Source organism: Grammomys surdaster, unplaced genomic scaffold (genome assembly GCF_004785775.1).
Source record: "Grammomys surdaster isolate TR1022 unplaced genomic scaffold, NIH_TR_1.0 125878, whole genome shotgun sequence".
Taxonomy (NCBI): Eukaryota; Metazoa; Chordata; class Mammalia; order Rodentia; family Muridae; genus Grammomys; species Grammomys surdaster.
The window spans coordinates 1,684,629-1,707,614 of record NW_021620703.1 but is presented as its reverse complement, the minus strand read 5'-3'; the positions used below and the strand labels follow the sequence as shown (position 1 = coordinate 1,707,614).

Below are 22,986 nucleotides of genomic sequence, written 5' to 3'. Positions count from 1 at the left end.
TCTCTCTCTCTCTCTCTCTCTCTCTCTCTCTCTCTCTCTCTCTCTCTTTCTCTCTGTTTTGTTTGTTTGTTTGTTTTCTGAGACAGGGTTTCTCTGTGTAGCCCTGGCTGTCCTGGAACTCACTCTGTAGACCAGGCTGACCTGGAATTCAGAAATCCGCCTGCCTCTGCCTCCCAAGTGCTGGGATTAAAGGCATGCACCACCACCGCCCGGCAAGCCTGTGCATTCTTAACTTCTTTCCACCCCTAAAATCATTTATAATCATCTTTTACTTTAGGATAGAAACCATAAAATTTACCATAAAAAAATGGTTGGCTTCTTATCCAAAAACGTTTCTTTTATAATGTTTTTATAGCTATGACTTAGGGTCTCATTCGTCAGTTCCTTTCTGCATTGTGTGAATAAAGTCTCTGTGGGCTACATCAGAGCACCTTTTGTCGTTACAGATTGAACTAGGGATGGTATTAGAGCCTCGAGGGTCTGACTGTTAGAGGAAGGGACTCTGCCTTTTATTTGGGGCCCCTTATTTTTGGTCTTTTTGTCTCTACAAGAAGCTCTCGAAATGTTTTGAGATTCTAAATACAGTATAATAAAGGGTTCAGTCAGGATGAAATCCGAGTGCGAGAGACTTTGTAGAGAGAAGTCAGTACGTTTTAGATATCGTACTATTAGAGTATTGTTATTAAGAACAAGTCAGACAACTTTCCTGTTACTGTGTTAGTTCTAACGGTGACTTAGCTTCCAGGAGACTGACTGCCTGCCTCCCTCCCCACCTGACATGTGATCCTGCACCACATCTTAATGTGAACCTTATGGGTATTGTATGAACAAATGTTTGTACTTTCCCACTTACTATTTTATGTCCTCTGATGCTATCCTTAGCTTGTTTCCTCCCCAGCCTCTTCCACTTGGGTGAACTTCATAGAGGAATTAAACTTTTTCTTTCTATATTCTCTGATAGTTTATAATTATGAAACAAATTGACAGGAGACAGGTTAACAGGGGAAAAGACATACAATGTATTGTGTGTGTACACATGGGAATTTCACATCAAGGGCCAGATAATTGAACTTTATAGAATTTTTTGAATGCAGGTTACTGGTTTCTGGAGGGGGGAGATGTTAAACTGTGGGCATTTGAATGGTTGGACACATGGAAAAGAAAGCTTTTCTTGTTACACATACAGTCTCAGGTAGACTCTGAGTAGCCCTCTGAGACAGCTTGTGAGTGTCTGGCTGGACTGTTAATCTCCAGTCTCTTTCTTGTGAGAAAATAATTACTAGATACTCTTTAAAGGCAGGTTTAGGAGGCTCATACAAAGTCTCTTTGTATCTTTAGTAATCTAGATACATAGACTTTTTTGTTAAAAAGATTGTTTTTAGGAACAGTCAGGTGTCTGTTCTCTGAGTGTCTGCTTCAGTATGCAGACCGCTCGGTTCTTTCCTTTCTACCTTGGTTTCTCTTCAGTTAAGGCTGCTTAGGCGGCTCAGCTTGAAGCAGGCTAGGAGTTGAGTATCACCAGCAAGTGCTCAGAAGCCCTTTTCTCCTTGCTCGGTCTTCTGGGCTCTTCCCTTGCTCCTCTGGGCACAGAGCTGCTGGTGTTAATCCCTCCCTGCCACCTTTCCCTAGAGTCCTCGCGTGTCGGTGCTTCCTACAAACGACAGAATGAAGCAGTTCGAGGAAGAGGTGAGTGTGGAAGTAGGTTCTCATCTGGAATTTTGAAGGGTGGGAGGTTTGACTTGAGAAGTTGTCGAAATGGAGAAAGTATCTTATTGCTCTCAAGTCTCCCGTCAGCAGGATTGGATAGCAATACAGTAGTTGATTGTCAGGGCCAGCCGTTCCTGGTCAGGAATAGCTGCCAGGGGTGTACAGAACCTGTAGAAGAAGACCTTGTCAGTGGGAGGGAGCTAGAGGTTTCTACTCACTCTGTGGTTTTTGCTGTCATCTGTGTTTATGTCTTTGTCGTTTGCTGTTTGCTTGTCCACTCATTTATGTAACAGATATAAATGAGTGTGTGAGATTTGCCCTGAGCAGTCCTTTGCTTCTGCATACCAAGACTGGTTATGTCTGCTTCTGTTAGCCAAGCATCTGAAATTAGGAAAGGTTCTTGGGCTACACGTGATCGTCCCTGGCCTAGCTACAATAGTAATGTCCTGTCTGTAAGGCAAAGTCTGACATTGACAGTTGTTTGCCATCTTTTCTGCGTGTGTTGTTGCTGGGTTTTTGTTTGTTTGTGTTTTGCTTTTGTTTTTTTTCCTGTGTTCTAGCTGATGCATGCTAAAATTAAATATGTAACTGGCACCATGATTCCGCTCTGGCCTTCCCTGGGCTTTTTATCCTTGTGACCTTGAAAGCAGACGAGCCACTCAGAAGATAGTGGGTAGTATAGTAGATGACAGTGGGGTTGATTACAGAACTGAAAGGAGCACACTTGAAGGGTGATAATGGCCAGTGGCCAAAGGGACCATCGCCCATTCCCTGTAAACAGTCTTTCTAGTGTTCCTAAGGTCTCTAGGATGGGTAGTTTGTTCAGAAGGGTCTTTTCCTGAACAAGTGATTGACAAACCCATTTGGATTAAGTTTTAAGGAAGTGGACCAAGGACATGTCCATCTCCTGTAGCTCCACAGTGATATTCAGACCTTCTGGATTGTCAGAATGCCAATCTCCATTAGGGACAATTATAGAACTCATATACCAATCTTTGACCCAGAATCAGAGTTTTCCAGTTTTACTTCTTAGTTTTGCAGTTTGCTGTCTTTGGGGGAGAGGTCATTTCCCAGTGCCTGACCTTCAAGCCTACTCTTACGTAGCTAGCTACCTGACATAATTATACTTTTCTGTAGCTTGCTCTGTGCTGATTGGTCCAGCACCTTATCTTCTTTCAAAGGACTGTTGCAGAATAGGGTAGAGAAGACATTGTAACCTAAGTGTAGGAAATACATTAGTTCTCTACCGACTTCTAATGCCCACTCATGTTCCTAACAGCTAAGTAGACCAAAGCTACTAAAAAGATGGTATGTGTTCCTCTAGGACAGGGTTCTCAGTCGGTACCCTTTGCCAAACCCTCAATACATCTCCTCATGCTGTGATGATCCCAACCATGAAATTAGTTTGTTGCTGCTTCATGACTGTAATTTGGTTACTGTTTTGAAATCATTTCAAAATGTAAATATCTGATCTGTAACCCCAAAGGGGTTGTGACCTACAAGTTGAGGGTTGCTGTTTGAGGTGCTTTTTGGCAGTAGTATAGACTTTACAATGTAGTATATATGAGTTAGGAATACAGTAAGGAATGACTGAATGAATGCTCTTGACTAATTTATTTTTAGTTCTCAACTAGTTAGCCTTGGCTGGCCTGAAACTCACGGTGCCAGGATTGTGGTACCACAAGAATCTAGAGCCAAAAACCTGTTGGAGCTTCAGAATTGGAGTAGTAGAGGTTCTCACTCAGACTCAGCAACAGTAAAGCGGATGGTTCTGATAAGGTTGATGGTGGGGCTGTCCCCCCAGAAGACTCTCATATCATTTTGGGCCTGCAGTTGTTATAAGTCAGTGCTACTCCCTAACCGGACCCAATCAGAATATCTTTACACACTGCCCAGGACCAGAGTGAGAAGAACAAGACTGTCCTGTGGCTGAGAGCCACTGTGTAGAGTGGTTTCCTGTCTTCAGGACCTTGGGAAGAGCTCTTGTTTAAAACCCACCCCAGGTCTTTAGAGCTTGCTTAGCTATAGCAAGGAAGCTTAAAGAGCCAGCATTTAAAGCTGGCTTTGCTGTGCTCGCTCCGCAGGTGGGCGGGCGGGTGTCTGCTTTTGCTCTTGCCTGTTCTCCTGGCTTTCCTCCCCTCTCCAGGCTTCAGCAGCATCTATCAGTGTGGCCACTTTCTAAAACAACTTTGTGTTAATAGTAGTCTAGGGTTTCAGAATTTAAGACTACAGGATTGAATGGAAGGTAAAAGTTAAATAAATTAGCTTAACTAAATTAGCTAACTAAAAACTAAACTAAATAAGTTTTTGGTTGTTGAATTTACTAAAGTAATATTGTTAATATATTTTCTGTCTATGTTTCTGTTAAAAATGGTTCCATGAAACGTCATGTGAGTATCTGAAATAATTAATGATGATGACTTTATCTCATAAACAAAAACATTATTAACATCATTCATGCCAGGTTCTGGATCAGTGTTCTGAATTAATGGGTTTCTAAATTCTTTTAAATGGTGTGAATATTTTAAGAGTATCTGCTAAATTACCTGTGTATAGCGTTCTTTGGGCTGCCCCTTAACTGAAAGCCCTGTGATAGCTACATACTAACTATAATAACATTCTGTGTATTTATACTATGATATGTTAAAGATTATCAGCAACAGGAAACCTTGTGGTTTACACACTGCCCAAGACTGAGGTGGGAAGAACAGAATTGTTTCCTGGCTGAAAGCGTCTGGTGTAGAGAGACTTCCTGTCTTCATGACCTGGAAAAGAGGTGTTAATACCACCCTAGGTGGTTAAAAGCCAAGTCTCTAAAGATTGCTTTGCTGTGGCACGGAAGTCTGAGGAGACACACTAATTAAAATGTCTTCTGCCTTTCTCAGCATTTCTGTGGTCATCCGCTGACATCGCTGGGATCTATGATGTTATCTCATTCTCAGTTATACCTTAATGTTTTGTGATGTTACTAAGAGAGGTAGAGTTCCATGCTAATACAGTAATGTGATAAGAAATTTCACTATTAGAGTACACATCTAGCTTTCCCTGTTAACCCAGCTACAGAATTAGGGACACCTGAAGTAGAACCCGTCTTACTTTGTTTCTTTTCCTGTATTCTCTCGGCATTGTTACATAGGTAAAGAGAGATCCATCCAGTCTTTGAAAACTTCAAGAGATACTTCACCCTCAAGTTCCTCAGCAGTGTCTTCATCCAAGGTTTGTCATTTTTTAAAGTTAGGTAGAAATAGCATGTGAAGATGATAGATTGCCCAGCACACATGGTACCGTGGATACCTTGAATTTTAAGTTATCAAGGCTTGAAAAATAAGTGATCATTTTTCTCATTGATCTTTTTCTGTAAGTCATCTATGTGGCCTTTGCCCGTCTCCAATAACCAAATGGGAACAGATTTAGATGGAGTGTGTACTCACAGGACCTGCTTTGACTTAGAGCACTGAGACATAGGCAGAAGTGTAACACGAATTTAAAACTCCTCAATTCTTATATTCAGCATTTCCTCTTTTATTAACTCATAGAAAAGTTCTGTAATTAAGTTTAAATCTCAGTTCTATGGGAAAGCCAAGATTCACAGCCGGATAATTTCCTCAGAGTGCTAGTTGCTCCTTGTGTACCTTGTGTGGGGAAGGTGGGGCCCGGGGTCTTCCCCTAGTTACCTCTGTCAGTCTCACAGCCTTCCCCTGATCAGACCTTGTTTAGATACTCTCCACTTTTCATTTTTTCTTTTAATGTTTTTGACTTTTTAGCAAAAATAGTTATCACCTGGCAATCTGGTGTTGGTCTACAGGGGGCAGCAGTCTCTCATCCTGAGGGGAAAAAGTGATCTTTTTCTGTGGCAAATCTTATCACTGGGGCCCTCGGAAATCTCAGGCTTCTGGAATGTCAGGTTGTTTTCTGGTTTTTTTTTTTTGCCATATATATATATATATATTTTTTTTTTTTTTTTTTTTTTTTTTTTTTTTGCCAATATTTGACAGATGTTTTTACTACTGTGGACATCCCCAGCCCTACAAAGCCAGCTCTTTTATGTATGTCTTTTAAATTGGAACTTACTAAATAGTAGCCCAGGCTGGTCCTAATAGTGTTGCATCAGTCTCCTGAGCTCTTAAGATTACCTTCTCAGCCAAAGGCTTTTTGTTACAAACACACTATGGCTTTACCTTTTACAAGAGCTTAGCAATCATTAGCTTGGTTTTGCTCTATAGCCCTTTTTAAAACATAAACCTCTCTTTAAAATTAAGTGTACATTTTTTTTAATATGCCTTTGTTTTCTTTAAAAAAATTTTATATTTCTATTAATATATTCTCTTAATACTATTTTAACCTTCTGAGTTGTGTAGGTGCCTTATACCTGTATATTCTATATACCTATAGTGCCAGTACTTGAAGGCTGAGACAGGAAGATGAACAGACGATAACCCTAACAATTTGTATTATGTGTGTGGGAGCCATAATGACAAGCATCACTTACAGAAGGCATCGGCCTCCAGCTGATACTATATCTTGCAGTGCACAGAGGTCTAAAAGCTTAGGGCTGACTCAGATTGGCTGTCTTGTTTTGGTTTTGCTTTTTAAAAAATGATGATTATTTTATAATTATGTATTTGTGTGCTAGTGCCAGAGATCATCAGAGCCCCTGGAATTGGAGTTACAGATGATTATGAGCTAGGAACCAAATTATGCAGACCAATTTTCCTAGGTAGAGTCTCTGAAGAATAGTACAGCTGTTTCTCTAGGCCAAGCATTTGTCCTGTAATAAACTTCAGTAGACAGACATGAAAAAAAGGCCTCTTTTATAGCTTTTTCTTACTTTGCTTATGTAGATGTCTTATAGTAAAGTAACAGACAGCTTTTTGGTGCCATTCCTAGGTTCACAGAAACCTGCAGTTTCTCTCAATTATTGAGTCAGAATAGTCTAAGTATTATTTGAAGCAAAATATTTCACAATGCTGTGTGTGTACGTGTGTACATACAAACACTCATATCATGATCATGCTAAATTACCCATGGTCAGTTTGTGCTTTGCTGAGCTTAATCGGGTATGGCTGAAGCTTGGGTGTCCCCTTCTATCAGTATTTGGTAGTGAGTTTAGACAAGTTACCATCATTCTGTTAACTGTCCAGGCCCCTTCCGTGAAGGAGTTCTATCAGAATGTTCTTTGGTTTGTGTGCAGAAGTCTTTCATTCCTAGCAGTGCAGCAGTACTGCTGAGGTCTCTCTGTTTCTATTGTTTTCACTGGGACTGTGCATTATGCAAGGCATTTTAGAGTACTGAATAGAACCGGTTCAGTGCACATGGTAAGGAACGTAAGTGAGCACTGACTACACTGGCTTCCGTGATAGGGCTGGATAGTCTGTGGCTAGCAGCACATGGCACAGGCTGAGGGTGAGATCTGCTCAGTCCAAATCACTGGATACCCCAGTGACCTCAGTGTAGGCCAGAGAAACGGGCTCAGCTATCTTGGGAGGACAGCAGCCGTAGCCCTGCCTTTTCCTTGGACCTTTTCAAGAAATGCCTTTTCTGGTCCGGCTCCCTGTTGGAAGGCCCCATGAGCACAAGCCTTTCCCAGCCCCGTCAGCCCTTCCTGGAAGGAAGCTGCTTACAGATCCCCCAGAGGCATATTTCTTAGGTGATGCCATATTCCTTCGTTGAAAATCAAGGTTAATCATAGACTGGCAAGAGAAGGGAGGTATTTGTAGTCAGGGACACACTCTAAGAGAAGACAGGATCAGGTTGGGGTGAAGCCTTGTAGTTGGTAAAAGTTGTTCTAGGAAATAAGATGAAGTCAGCAGGCCACCATGAAGAATGGTACACAAGGAGCAGCTAGCACTTTGAGGAAATGGTCTGGCTTGTGCATCCTGACTTTCCTAAGGAAAGGATCTCTAATCTGGGCTCTGGCTCAGGCTCTGCTGCCCCCTCCCTCCCTCCCTCCTTCCTGGAATCCAGCTGGCCGGAGCGGTGCTTCCCCTGCTGTTGCATTGCCTCCCTGAACTCACTCATCTTCTTTCAAACTGTCTTAGTATAAAAACTTTGTCGGTGACTACAGAGAGCAGAAAGTACCGGACAGAGGTTTTTAGTTGTTTGTTTTGTTTTGTTTTGTTTTCTGAGACAGGGTTTCTCTGTGTAGCCCTGGCTGTCCTGGAACTCACTCTGTAGACCAGGCTGGCCTCGAACTCAGAAGTCTGCCTGTCTCTGCCTCCCAAGTGCTGGGATTAAAGGTGTGCACCATCACCGCCTGGCAGACACAGGTTTTTAAAAGTCCTTTATCTTTATTCTTACAACTGTTTTGTAAAGGAAATAAGTCCTAACCAGTGATTGAGCAACACTGCATGCTGTATGTAATCTGCTGGTCCCTCCACAGCCCATGCTCTGATTGTGTTGTATTTGGTATAGAAAGAGAACAGTGTTACGCCAAAACAATGAAATTCAACTCTTTAACCTCTTGTGCAAGAAGTATGCTCTATATAATTTATCACAAATGATAAAGATAGCATATTTGGGCCTTTCTTTTACATTAAATTTACCTTAGGGCTAGAGAGATGGCTCAGCAGTTAAGAGCACTGGCTGCTCTTCAGAGGCCCAGGCCCCACTCCTACCTACATGGCGGCTCACAACCTCAGTAACTTTACTTCCAGGGGACCCAGTGCCCTGTTCAGGCCTGGTGGGGGACGGACAAGCTCCTGTGGAGCATAGACATACCTGCTGGTAAAAAATCACTGGTACATAGTACAAAAAAAAATACAGTTAAAAACATTTATCTTAGTAAACGTCAACCATTTGAACAAAATTAAAGATAAAGATTTGTAATCAATGTAATGTTGGGCGTATCCTGAATACAATTCTTATATTTGTCATGGTTTTTACACTGCGGTCTTGAAGTTTTATGTAAATGAAATTGTGAGTGATGTGTGTGCAGTCCGTGTGCCCTACAGGAATTGCTACGTAAAGGGTCTGGGTTTGCTTTTGTGTTCTGTTCTTTTATTTTGAGACACTGTCTCCCTCTGCAGCTGTGCTCGTGCAGTTCTCCCAGCTCAGCCTTCCTTATGCTAAGAACACAACGTGTTAAAGGGCCTGGCTCTCTGTCGGTTGTTTCTGAAGGAGTGAAAAGGGGGTGTGCTTGCTCTCAGTGTGTGGTGCTTCCTGATGTTAGAGGCCTTTAAGAATGCTAACACAGATGTCTCTCCATTTCTCTTAGGTGTTAGACAAACCCAGCAGGCTAACTGAGAAGGAACTTGCTGAGGCTGAAAGCAAGTGGGCTAATGAAACACTAGAGAAGTCAGACGAAAATAACTTGGCCGAAATTTCTGAGTTTGAGGTAACGTTTAATTTCACCTTTATGTTTCATACCTGGATGTTTTGTCCGGGTTTTAAACTGGATGGATGGAAGTCCTACGTGTTAGCACACACCTGTGATCCCAGTGTTTAGGGAGGTACAGGCAGAGGATCACCTAGGTCAGCATCAGAGCAAGTTTGAGGACAGCCTGGTGTGTATGAGATTCTATCTTTAAAATAAAAAAGGCAACAAATACCTCAGCATGTGCTCGGGAAATATCTTTGTGGATTATTGAATTTACCCACAGAGGAGGAGTGTGTATCTTGACTTTTTTTTTTAATTTCACTTTGTTTGTCTAGTTGTGGTGGCGCATGCCTTTAATTCCTGCACTTGGGAACCAAAGGCAGATAAATCTGAGTTTGAGGTCAAAAGAGTGAATTCTAGGACAGCCAAGGATACACAGAGAAACCCTGTTTCAAGGGGAAAAACAAAACAAAAAACCAGTGAAACAAACTTTTTTTTTTTTTTTTTGGCTTTGCTCCTCCCACCTCTTTGGCTGTGAGCTCTTTGGGTGAGCCTGCTGATTACATCTCCAGTTTGCATGGAAGGCTTTATGATAGGCAAGATTATTCATGTGTATACAATACCATTCTAACCATGTCTTCATGCATGATGAAAGGGTCAATCTCCAAATGGCTGCATTGGTCAGTGGTAGCCATGGCGTCCAGAACGACTTGTTTATGAATGTCTGAGTTATCTCCCTTTTGTTTGCTGTTTCTCCACATCTATACCATTTGTATTTTTGATGGTGATGGGCTTTCTGTCTTTGTGAGGTCAAATCTTAGAGTAGATTTCATTTGTATTTCCATTATAACTAAGAATATTGAAAAGATTTTTAAGTGTTCACTAGCCATTTGGATTTCTTCTTTTCAGTTCCTTAGCCCATTTTAAAATTGTTTTCTTTATGTTTAAGTTTTTCGTTCATTGTATATTGTAGACACCAGTCCTCTGGTATATGTATAGCTGGCAAAGACTTCTCTCCATTCTGTGGACTTCCTCTTCACTCTCTTGGCAGTTTCCTTTACTATACAGAAGTGTTTTCATTGTTGGCTTCATTTCCTGCACTGCCAGGTCCTCTTCCCAGTGTCTTTACCTGTGCCTATTTGGTGCCATCTACCCCCCTCTTTTTCCTCAAGCACAGTGATTCTCAACCTGTAAGTAGAGACCCCTGTAGGGATCAAACAACCCTTTCACAGGGTGGCCTAAGACCATCTCAAAAGAGTTATGATTCATAAGAGTAGTAAAATCACAGTTATGTAGTAGCATCGAAATCATGTTATGCTTGGGGATCTCCACAACATGAGGAACTGTATTAAAGGGTCACAGAGTTATGAACGTTTATGACCACTGGTCTAGACAGTTTCAAGGTTTCAGATACTTTTATATCCTGTTAATCTGCTGGAAGTATTTGTGAACAATTAGAATTTGGTGGGATGATGTGGTGCAGCTCGAGTGATGGCTCTGTGGTAAACAGTGTTTACCCATATTGGGTTCTCAGAACCCACATGGTCACTCACAGCTACCTCTAACTCCAGCTGGGTATTTCATGGACATAAGAAGTAGTCACACAGACATATGACCTGTAGGGCATTTTATTGATCAGGTGATGTGAGAGGGCCCACCTTATTGGGTGACAGTGTAACCCCAAAGCAGGTAGTCGTGGGGTGTGAGACAGCATGCTGAATAAGCCAGTAAGCAGTGTTCCTCCATGACTTCTGCTTTAGTTTTTGCCTTGGAATTCCTTCAGTGCTGGACTGTGAGTAGGATGTTTAAGTTAAATACACCTGTTTTGTTCCCCTACAAAGGAATGGTAATGGTGTTTATCACAGCAATAGAATGCAACCTAGTATAGTCTTTAGGACTTTGTGTACAGAATTATATTGTGTACAAGTTTCCTTTGCTTGTCTTACTGTTCTAGCTGAGATTTCAAGCTCTCCATGGAATAGTAGTAGGTGCAGTGAGCACCCTTGCCTCGCTACTGACCGTAATGGAATGCTAGTTTCTTCATTTAACAACATGATGACTGACTAGATCTGTTTACAGAATCTCTGTTTCTGTCAAGAGAGGCTTCCTCTGTTAAGTCACTGTGACGTTTATCACGAAAGGATGCTTTTAAGGAGATGGTCACATATGTTCTGTTGAGTACATTTACTTGACGGACAGCTTGTACTAATTTACATATTTGAACCATCCCCACATCTCTTGAATAAAGCAAGCTTGGTCTTGATGAGTGATCTTCATGGTGTGATCTTAAGTTCAGTTAAGAATTTTGCATCTGTGCTCATCAGGGAGATCCTTCTGTAAATTTTTTCCTGTGTGTGTGTGTGTCTGTCTGTCTGTCTGGATTTAGTATCAGAATAATACCGCTTCATAAAAGCAATTTGGAAGACTTCTGTTTGGTTTTTCCAATTATGGAATAGTTTAAGTAGTATTGGCATTCTGATAGAATTTTGGGGTGAGCACATCTATCTGGTTGTGGACCTCTGTTAGTTGTGAGACCTGATTACTGCTCTGGTTTTATTGCTGATAAATGGATCCCTTTCAACTGTTTATCTATTTTATGTGTATGAGTTTTTGTCTGAATGTATGTGCCTGGGCCCAGAGGTACAGACAATGGTGGCCATGTGAGTGGTCGGAACTAACCTTGAACCTCAGAAGTACTTGGTGCTCTGATCTGCTGAGCCATCTCTCCAGCCCCTAATGTAATAGAGCTTTAAAACCTATATCTTTATGGTTTTCTGAATTTCATAGGAATCTGTTATGCCTTCCTTCTTCTCATTTTTAATTTTACTCATTTGGATTTTCCTTCCTTTCTCTTATTTAATCTGGCAAATCATCTGTCACTTGGTAATTTTTTTTCATAGAACCAGCTCTTTGTTTCATTCTTTTAGTTTGTGTCTCACAACAAATTGAGAAAAGTAACAATCACGTCCTAGTCTTCCTCATATATACTCATTATGTATCATGACAGTATACATTTTCTTTTCTTAAAATTGATTAAATAGCACTTCCTTTTGACATAATCTTCTCTTAGTGACCATATACACCATCTCAGATGTTCTGTTCTTCAAGAAAATAACTGAACTCTCTCTCTTTCCTAGGCGGGATCCACAGCACCCTTATTTATTGACCAGACAGAAGAACCTGAGTCAAACACAACAGATGGTACAGAAATGTATGAAGACAGCCATCTTAGCAGCCGCTCGAAAGCCATTGCATTGAAAACCAAAGAGATCGAGCAGGTGAGAATGTCATCTTCTAATAGACACAGCTGTTGCTTTCTGTCACTCGCACATGTGAGTGTTTGCACTAAATAAATAGAATGGTTTGTCTTTTCTACTTGAAACTCCAGAATTCCACTGAATGTGTGTAGAGGCCAGAGAACAGCCTCAGGTGTTCCATGGGGCCCTTTCTTTTCTGAGACACTACAGTTCTATTTAGTTCAGATCAATGAAGTTGTCTACACAGGCTAGCTAGGAATACCGAAGATACATCAGTCTCCATCTCCGGGCCCTATGGTTCCTTTGTGTTTCCCAGTGGAGTCTCACACTGTAGCCTTGGCTAATATGGTGACTATTTTCAGACTTACTACAGTCTTGCTGTCTCAGTTTCCCTGATGCTAGGTTGATGGTTTGAATCACTATGTCAGCATTTTTTTTCCTTTAAATTCACCTGATGTTGCCTCCTTGTCTCTCTTTACTACAATAGAGACTTTACAAGGGCAAGACTTTGCTCTGCTTAGTGGTGTATCTGTACCGTGTACAACAGTGATTCAGTGTAGCAGACTTATGAGAGGACTTGCTGGATGGGTGATGGGGAAAGTCATAACCCTACAGTGACTTCTGAGTGGATCCTGAGTCACTTAACTCAGAGGCCATCTTATGTCATTGCTTGCCCTGCTTAGGCGTCACCCTTATCAGTGCTTGTTCAAGATGCTGTTTGAATGGATGAGTGAATTAATGTTCTTCCCTTTGCTTCCTATGCTGTACTCTCTGTTTAAGATTTGTTAATTTTTATGTTATACGCTTTTGTGTATGACTGTCTGCACTACACGTGTGCCTGGTGCCTTCAGAGGGTGGAAGAGGGAGTTGATCCCGTGGAACTGGAGTTACAGTTACAAGCTGCTATGTGGGTATTGTGAATTGAAATCAGGTTCTCGGGAAGAGCAGCCAGTACTCTTAGCCAGTACTAAACCACTTATCCAGTCCCCTCAGTTGTAGGTTGTTAAAGACAAGCCCTCTAGAATATAACTAGAAGAAACAGTCAACTGAAATACTAGAGAGTATTTTGTGTTGTCTTTTATGAATATTTTCACTGTTTCTTTGTACTATTATTCATAGTTGATTTCTTTGACTGTGAGAAAGTTATTATACCTTGAGGGTGCACTGAAAATTATTTAGCGTGAGGTCAGTGTTTATAGTTCTCTGTGGAAACCTCCCCATGTTGGAGTGGAAAGACTCTGCATACAGTTGCCACTCAAATGCACAAAATAGCTGCTGCTAAAGCATGCTGTACTTTCAGGATGGCTAGTGACCAAATGAGATAAAAAAGAGAGCCAGCTATGGGTGTGGTAGTACACACTTTTAATTCTAGTGCTGGGGCAGAAGCAGGAGGTCCTCTTTGAGTTCCAGGCCACCCAGAGATTGTCAGAGAAGGGGGCAAGAGGGAGAAAGAGAGGGGAGATAAAGAAAGGAGGGTGTTACTGGAGGATTAAAATGGTTACTGAAAGAATTATAGTTGACCAAGATGACAGGTGCATGCAATCCAAACTGTTATGAGAAACAGAAGCAGGAAAAAAATAATTTGTTACTTCTAGAGTATATCATGAGTCCCTGCCTTGAAAAAGCAAGAATGTTGGTATAAAATAAATGATCTCTGGGGCGCTCTTCTGTTAGAGACTTTGGCTTTCACACATGGGCAAAAAGTAAGGCCAGAATCCCCCTAATTCAGGAAGCTAGCACATAATAATAAATGTATGGTTAAAAATATTACTAATTTTTAATATAGAGCAAATATTTTCAAGACGTTTTTCCAACTTGAGGGTTAAATATCAGTGGACAGGAGGTCATGAAGGGTTATAGAAACAAGATGGCAGCTGCGTTGGGTTTTGGTAGTTTCTCTTAACTTTTTTCATGCACATGGATTGTTTAAAATTTTTTAAATGAATAATGGTAGTTTTGTGTGTGAGTCTGTGCCTTCATGTACATCTGTATACCATACGTATACCTGATGCCATCAGAGGCTAAAAGAGGGCATCAGATCCCCAAACTGGAGTTGTAGACAGTTGTGAGCCACCGTGTAGGTGTTGGAATGGACCTGGTTCCTCTGGAGGGTCAGCAAGTGCTCTTAACTGCTGAGTCGTCTCTTTAGCTCCCTTAGGTTTTAAAACCTGAGGTCACTTAACTGAGGCAATATTATAGTTTAAATAAAATTCTACTTGAAAATTTCATCATGAGTACACTGCAGTAGTTCTTAAAGTTTAAAGGCAGGTACATTTTGTTGACTGGTGGGATTACTTCAGTGTGGAGACATAGTCCTTTGATGTATTGCCACCTTTTCATCATTGTAAGAATTTTGTCAGCGTTAAGATGCAGATAATTTTTAAAAAATAAAAGATTCATATTAGAATTATGGTAGAGTACTAGCTAATTAATAAATTCTTCATCCAGAAGACATTTATTTCTGTCTAGGAAGTGCTAAATTCTAAAGATGAACAGTTTCAAACCATCCCACTGTGATCCAGTATTCTGTGATAGGTATGGTGATAAACAAGCAAATTTCTCTTTGGATTCTAGGCATTCTCTTCTCCTCTGATGTCTACCTATTAGCCTTAACTAAGGTTGGTGTGTCTTTTATGTTAAATTTTTGGTTTGAGTTGATATCCTTTCTTAGCTTATGAGCTTACAGCACAAGTTTTAGAATTTCTCCTTGCCTTTTACTAATTCCAGAGAGATCCTCAAGGTCATGTGGGAGTCATACTCAGTTGAATGTTTGCATCAATCCCCCGACTGACTCAAAGTCTGTTATGTTTTGATAAAATGGTGTTCAGTATAATCTCTATGTGAGATCCTCTGGCTTCTTGGTGTCCTGACATCCAATGTTACTTTTACAAAGCTTCTTCTTTCTTCAAAGACATAGAAAATTTAACTAGGTATAGGGTGCTTGTTCAGGGGCGTCCAGATGAGATGACAGTGTCAGGGTGACAAGCTGTTCCAGGAAAGTAGCTGTTAGATAGCTGCAGAGTGCCTAGCATTCAGCGACAAATAAAACTAGTTTTAGGAAGAGAATAGAGCCTTCAGGTTCTTCGTCTTCAAAGCCATGGTGCTCTATATTATGGAGTTCTCAATTGCGTTTCTTGTAAGACAAAGGGCAGGTAAGACCCTCAGCAGAGTAAGGTAGCACACACCTGGCAACCTGAATTCAATTCCAGAACTGTTAAATTCCAAAACTGAAAGAGAGAACCAACTCCAAAGAGTTGCCCCTTGTCCTCCACACAGGTGTAAGACACACATGCACATGTGCACAGTAATGATAAATTTTAATTTTTTAAAAAAGAAACGTAGAACTTTTTGAACATAGCATAAATATTGTTAGATATCAGTGTTCTTCAAAAGCACTTACTAATCACTTGAGTATTTCATTAAAAATTAAGAGCTATATTCTCATTCAGTCGGTCTGAGTGGGCCATTAAGATCTGAATTTTCTCACATATTTGCATTTAATGCTAATTCTACATCTTGTGTTTAGAATAAAATAATTAGAAGAGATCTTTTTGCTGACATTTGTTACTTATAAATGAAAAGTTGTGAACAGTTACCACCTTAATATATGGGCTAGAAAAGTTACATATCTATAATATAAACTGAGGTACAGTTAATGAACAAATAAAATGTATGAGTTAAATATTCAGTTGAATGAATTCTGACAGTTGTGCATCGATGGAACTGCATTTACGTTGGCAACAGACAGAAATGAGACATTTAGAAGCCACGATGTGATTCCATGCAGTGTTTCTTTCTACTTTAACTGTCAGTGTTCTTCAATACATAGATATGTTGACAAAAAAGTGCATTGGTAAATACGTAATTCTGATAAATACAGAAACAACTTCAGAGATTTTATGATTTAGAATTAGCCACAATAAGAAAGTATCTCTAGGGTCAGCAAGATGGCTCAGTGATAAAAGCACTTACAACTATGACTGATGACCAAACCATTTGATCCCAGAGACTCTACATGATGGAACAAGAAAACCAAAGTATCTGTCCCCTACATGGCATGTATCTGCATGTGTGCATACATGCAAATACAAATATAGGTGGGTGGACAAATCGTCTACAAAGGAAGAAGACATCCCTGCCCTATAATAATCATTTTCTGTATTAAGAGGCATTCTCTACATGTTCTGCATAAGATAAAGGTATTAAAACATTCTTAATACCTACTTCCCTGTCTTTTTCATGCCATCCCTGTTAAGTTGCACCTTAGAATGTGAACATTAAATTAACCCTAAGGCTTTTTTTGATCAGGAGACATTATTTGTCAAAGTCATGCTTCCAGAACAGTGTAGGTTATCAAATGGCAATTTTTCATTGCAATACCAAGTAAAATACACAGCAAGACATTAAATATTCACTATAAGACTTGATTAAAAAAATTCCATGGTCAGTGGTTAAGCATATATACTGAATATAGGTGATATATAAAGATAGTGGGGCTGGAGAGATGGCTCAGAGGTTAAGAGCACTGACTGCTCTTCCAGAGGTCCTGAGTTCAATTCCCCAGCAAGCACATGGTGGCTCACAACCATCTGTAATGGGATACGATGCTCTTCTGGTGTGTCTGAAGACAGCTACAGTGTACTCACATACATAAAATAAATATTTTAAAAAAAGATAGCGAACAAAAAACTATATAGACTCATAAATCAATATTTAAAATGACTAAAAAATGAACCATATGAGGGCTCCTTAGTTCCTAGGTTTTATTTATTTATTTATTTACTATAAAATGTCATGCTGGGTATCCTAGCACCTGATCTTGCTTACTGCTAAGATTCTGGCACAGGGGTAGATTTGAAGACACCGTTCAACATGAGCACATTTTACATGCTTTGCATCAAGAATCTTGTGTTAAGTGTTCAAATAAATTGATCCTAACCCAAACATTTAAGCAGAATTTCTTTAGATGCTGCTGTTCAGTGCTATGACTTTGGAAGAGTTTTAGGACTCTCCACGTCTTTGAACCTTAGTCCCATTACCCCTGGGACAGCGTTGCTGTTCTGTGGTGGTTGTGATGACTGTCTTCACTTCTGCCCCACCTGCAGTTGGTACTAGAGAGACAGACAGCCTGTTGGAGTTTCCTCAGAGCCTACTGCACAGTGACCAAAGCAGTGGATAACCAGGTCCATCATGAGAAGGACAGTCGAGGGCCACACAGGTTGCTTTATGGAGTCTTACTGTTGTCTTAATTCTATTTGTAAGTTCCTCTGAAATTATTTAGCCTTCCATTGTTTCATTGTGTGTCAATCTTCTATGTTTAAATTTCCAAGACTGGTTGGCTCACTTGAAGCCATGTTAGAGAAAGTTTTGAAATTGAACTGAGAGACAATGCATAGACATGTCAGTCACTTGAGTGTATTCCCCTTGAAATCATTTGTGGTTTGAATTTGAAAATATAAGAAATGGAAAATGATCTTCTAACAAGCCATTGCAGTTTAACTCAGCAGTTCTGAAGTTAGTTATTCAGGTCAGAGCTCTTGTATGGTTCTCTGCTGATTCAGCTCAGTGTGTCTGTGCTCAGGTATATCATACTTCTGAAGGCTTTTGGGTGGAAAATGAATGAATTTGGGTACTTATCTGCATGAAGGACATACTGTGCTAGGCAGTTAATGTCTACTGCCCTTCAGAAACAAATCTGTGAGTGAGAATACCTCCACCAAGACATAGGTTTGCTCTTTGAAGATCGTGACCTGCCTGATCATTCAACTGGTTCTGGTGGCTTACAGTGGGGCCACCAGACTGCCACACAGTGAGCTGCTCTGGGAGAGCTCGCCTGCACTTAACAAGATGGGAAGCATTTGGAAACAGCTATTTTAGGGATTGACTTTAATGCTGTGGCTGTCACACACCTAGAATTATGCATTATAAAGTACCAAGGACTCATCTCTTTGTCTGTGAGTTAGTGAGTTTAATTAGGGTTACTTACGTGAACATGGATAGGGTGTTATTTATAAGAGTGCAGGCAATTCAACATGGCTACATCACTCAAAAGAAAATGCTTCTCCCTCCTGCAGTAGCAGCCACTGTTCGTTAAATCCTTGTAGGGAATGGGACCTCGTCAGCTCCTCCCTCCAGGGTGCTGTTTTGTGCAGGGTGATCACACTAAGAGTTCAAGAGTGCAGAGGCCATCTCATGCCTCTAAAGTGTCGTCTTGTCACACTCTGCCCCGTCCTCTCTGCCTTAATGCTCCCAAAACCTAGTAGTCGGTGTTATAGATGTCATATTCAGAGCCAAGCATACTTTATTTATTTTACTTTTAACTTACTTTAAACACTTAGATCATGGTTTAGCCTCTGTAGTCACAACTAACTTCAGCAAGAATCTTCTGATACCAAACCGGACAGCAGCTCTGTGACCATAGACAATCATGTAGATGGCAGTTAACAAGCACAGCATATCCACATAAGCAAACTAGAGTGGCACCTTCCCTGCCAGGGTCTTTGACTTCCCCAGCCATGGGCTTTTGACCATGTGTACAGTACCAGATATTCCTTCCTATGGATCAGGGCTCAGATGAACCAGAAAACAGTTGGTTCCTCATAGCCCTGCCACAGCTTCAGCAGCGGGCACACTTACCTCAGGACCTAATCTGCCTGGTGGTTCTACTCTCCACTCAAGCAGCCTACAGAACCCCAGCAGGGAAGAACTGAGTGGGTTAAAGACTGCCCGAGAGGTCACTGGATTGCCTGGTAAATAGATGCCTACTTTCTGAGATTCCGAATGTGTTATGTCTTAAGCCACCTCATAAGTGAGGCCAAAGAATAATTACAGTATATGAATTTGCACAGGGTGCTTAATTTCTTGCTTGCACCAATCATTTATGAATCTTTGAAGTTAGGACATAAAATTAATATCAAAATCAACACAATTGTAGGAATTGCTGTCTTGCAGAGCCTAAACTTAGATTTTTGTCTTCTTTTTTTAAGATTTATTTATTTTTTTATTTATCTGAGTACACTGTAGCTGTCTTCAGATACACACTAGAAGAGTGCATCAGATCCCATTACAGATGGTTGTGAGCCACCATGTAGTTGCTGGGAATTGAATTTAGGACCTCCAGAGCAGTCAGAGCTCTTAACCGCTGAGCCATCTCTTCAGCCCAGATTTCTGTGTCTTAAGCAATGGCTTGGATGACAGGCACATCCTCTGCCTGGCCTAAATGCATTGTTCATGGTATTCCTAAAATCCATGCATAGGATGTAGTACTTTCATTGTTTTATAATAGTAAAAGAAGGTACTCTGAATTCATTCCTACACCTCTCTCTCTGTCATAATACATCCTAAAATACTGCTGCTTAATGAAATTTGCCTACTGAAAATTGTATCACTCTGTGTTTATTGATAATCCCTAGTTGAATATGATGAGGGTGGGAACCCTTTTTTTTTTTTTTTTTTTTTTTTTGGTTGGTTGGTTTGTTTGTTTTTTGTTTTGTTTTGAGTTTCTCTGTGTAACCCTGGCTGTTGTGGAACTTACTCTGTAGAGCAGACTGGCCTGAAAGGACTCAGACATCTGCCTGCCCCTGACTCCCAAGTTGGGATGCCAGGATGAGGGTAGCAACATCTTAAGAAAAATGTTTTAAACCCCATAGCATTTGGTAAAGGGGATTCTGGTTTTCTTTTAACTTGGAAAAGATTCAAATGATATATACCTACCTGAACATGTACACCTACACATGTACAAATAGACACGCACTAAATATGTTCTTATTGAGGCCAGGCATGTTCGTCATAGCCATGGTCCATGTTGTATCACAGTAGGTCATTGCTATCCCAGAGCTCCAACTACCTAAGAAACAGCAGGTTCATTTAGAAGTCATATTGTTCTCTGCCTAGTCATAAGCTGATAGGTAAATATTATTCTGCTCCAATGATATGTGTCAATTTTTAGTTTCCTTTAAATTTCACATTTTTTGGTAACTTTTAAAATTAGCTTTTCTGCAAAGGATAGATTATATAATCTTTGACTCATTTAAGTCTTATTTTATGTTCAAAACTCAATATTCTTTTCATTTACAAGCCTGGTGTGTGTTATTGTGTTCCTGGGGATCGAATCCAGCCCTTCACAATGCTGATCGAGTGTGCAGCTGTTGAGCCGTATGTCCAGCCGTTTGCACTCTTTCTTCCATGTTATTTCACAGTTAATAATAGAATTTTATGTGCTTTGAATTTTTAACCACCTTCTTCGTAGCCGCTGATTATGCACAGGGAGTCATTAGTGCTTGCTGAGATGGAGTGGTGCCTGCATTCTGAGGTGGGAGAGCAGTACCCACCACAGCTCTCTCCTTACAGTGTCCCCTGGCAGCTCTGTCAGCAGCCTGCTCCCAGCACTCTCCCCGGCTCTTGCTCCTTCTTTTAAGAAGTCTCTAGATAAAGATTAGGCAGAAGAACAGTCATCTTGGAAATGTTAATGAGAATGTGGACACAGAGAAGAATCAGCTTTCAGTTTGTGATAGGTTAAAATGAAATTGTTTTCAGATAGAGGAAGCGCTATCTATTGTCGCATGTATATGAGGGAAGCATTTAGCCCACCTCACATAATAGGAACATTCTTTGTTTTTCCTTGTTATCAGACAAGCTACAAGTGTTCTTAAAAGTACTGCTCTTACTGGGGATTATCTTGTCTAGACATCAAGTCTACCCAATTGTATGTAACAGTCCATTACCAGCCACTTCTTCAGACTTTGCCTATATAGATTTAGTAAAACACAACTTGCAAGATTTGCCTCTGAAACATACTGTATTTCTGCAGTAATTAAAAATCATTTAGTTTGCCAAATTTTAAGGTTTTTAAAATGTATAGTTTACTAGTTAAATGTTCCTTGTGGTATTGCTACAGGAACTTTCTGCTATAGTGTTAGGGTAAAGTTTTCATTGTGAGGTAAGTAGATGGGGCTAGGGCTATAACCTAGTTGGTAGTTATCCAGCATGCATGAGGCAGGAGGTTTGATTTTCCCCAGCAGATCATAAACTTGGTGTGGTGCCGCACTCTGGCGGTCCCAGGAGGCTAAGGAATGCAAGGTCATCTTCATCCTTGACTGTGTGGCAAGTTTGATGGCCTAGAGGGGAAGGAACTAACTTAATATCAGATAATCTATCACTTTGGAAGTATCAAAAATTAAGTCTCCATCTTTTTTTTAATTAGTCATTTTAGACCCTAATAAACTTAATGACATTTTGGTAAAAATATAGACAGTATCAATTACAAATTTTATAAGAACCATTTTGTAAAAGGGTACAAAGTGTGAGGAGTCCATTCTAGACCTTTTCCTTGGGAATGCTGCCCCCAGGGGATGCAGACAGAGTTGTTTAGGCAAATGTTGGGGAAAGGTAAGATCCAGCACAGGCTGCGCCCGGCCACTCCGGCCACTTTTCTGTATTGTGTGACAGCGTTTCTCAGGTAGTAAATTACTGTCACTACCACTCAGTCCTGTTTACTTTAAGTCAATAGTTTTATTTGTCACTAAATAAAGCATTAAGGGTGTTCATAAAGCACAGTCTAGCTGACACTGCTTTTAGTGAGTGCTAGCAGCCTGTCTGACAACCATCCCTGTATTGGAAATCCCAAGTACTTACTTACGCCAAGGTTAAGTAATACTTGTCTGTGTCTTTGCAGCTTTGAGGCACTGATTACTTTTGGATCCTTCTTGAGTATTTTATAGTACTCCTTTGCCTGGGCTTACAGTTCTGGCTTCTTGTTTCTTCTGCACCCTCTCTTCGCTATGTAGCCCCTACATGGGTAGGATTATTATAAGGTGGACCTAACCTTCATAGCTTGCTCTTTTATTAACTACTTGTTTTCTCACTCTCCTTTCCTTCCTCTCAGTCACGTTTTTTCAAGATGTAAACATTTACTGTGGGATGCCTTGCTCATTCCGAGTGTCTCTGATCTTGTTTTCATCTTTTATATTTGGTTTCTCTTTATCTCAGTGTTCTTTTTCTACTTATAAGACATGGCATTAAGCCGGGCGGTGGTGGCGCACGCCTTTAATCCCAGCACTTGGGAGGCAGAAGCAGGCGGATCTCTGAGTTCGAGAGTTCGAGGCTAGCCTGGTCTACAGAGTGAGTTCCAGGACAGCCAGGACTACACACAGAGAAACCCTGTCTCGAAAAAAAAAAAAAAAAGACATGGCATTAAAAATTACTTCCTCCTTCGGATTTTCTCCTCTGCTTTTCCCGTCTTAAACATAAATGATTCCTTATTTTAGTCTTTATGTATTGTCTTTTATTTTCCAAGATGTAGTCCTGAACAACAACTGTCTTCTCTTGCCTTTTGTTTAATATATGGGCATCAGATGGAAATAGCAAACTTGACTCTTCATGTGTTCTCTGCCGTCACTACAGTGTGAGTACACTGATATGTTATGGAAGACCTTTGTAAAATTTCACTAAACGTTGTGATTCTATTTAAAACTAACTTAAAGTTACATGTTAGGTATGTACAGGGAGAGAGGAGCCAATGGTGTTATCAGGTGGGGGTGGGGTGTCAGAAGACAGATTGTAGAGTTTCCGCCCTTCATCTGCTGAGCCGCCTCAATGGCCCTTTTTCTAGTTGATGGTTTTTCTTTTCTTCCCTACTTTTGGCTTTTGGTTGTTGTTTTTTTTCTTCTTCTTTTTCTTTTCTTTTCCTTTTTTTTTTTTTTTTTTTTT

General features: G+C 40.5%; 1 protein-coding gene across 6 annotated transcripts in view; it reads left to right on the top strand.

Annotated features, from left to right (window-relative positions):
- Positions 1-22,986, top strand: part of Pphln1 (periphilin 1) — a 90,929-nt gene that overhangs the window by 49,304 nt on the left and 18,639 nt on the right. For 4 of the 6 annotated variants that reach the window (XM_028752166.1, XM_028752169.1, XM_028752167.1 and 1 more), the window contains 4 exons: positions 1,630-1,686; positions 4,844-4,923; positions 8,921-9,040; positions 12,160-12,300. In XM_028752166.1, the coding sequence (XP_028607999.1) occupies positions 1,630-1,686; positions 4,844-4,923; positions 8,921-9,040; positions 12,160-12,300 (398 nt within the window). The remainder of the gene's footprint in view (positions 1-1,629; positions 1,687-4,843; positions 4,924-8,920; positions 9,041-12,159; positions 12,301-22,986) is intronic. The other 2 variants (XM_028752168.1, XM_028752165.1) reach the window with 1 other exon arrangement.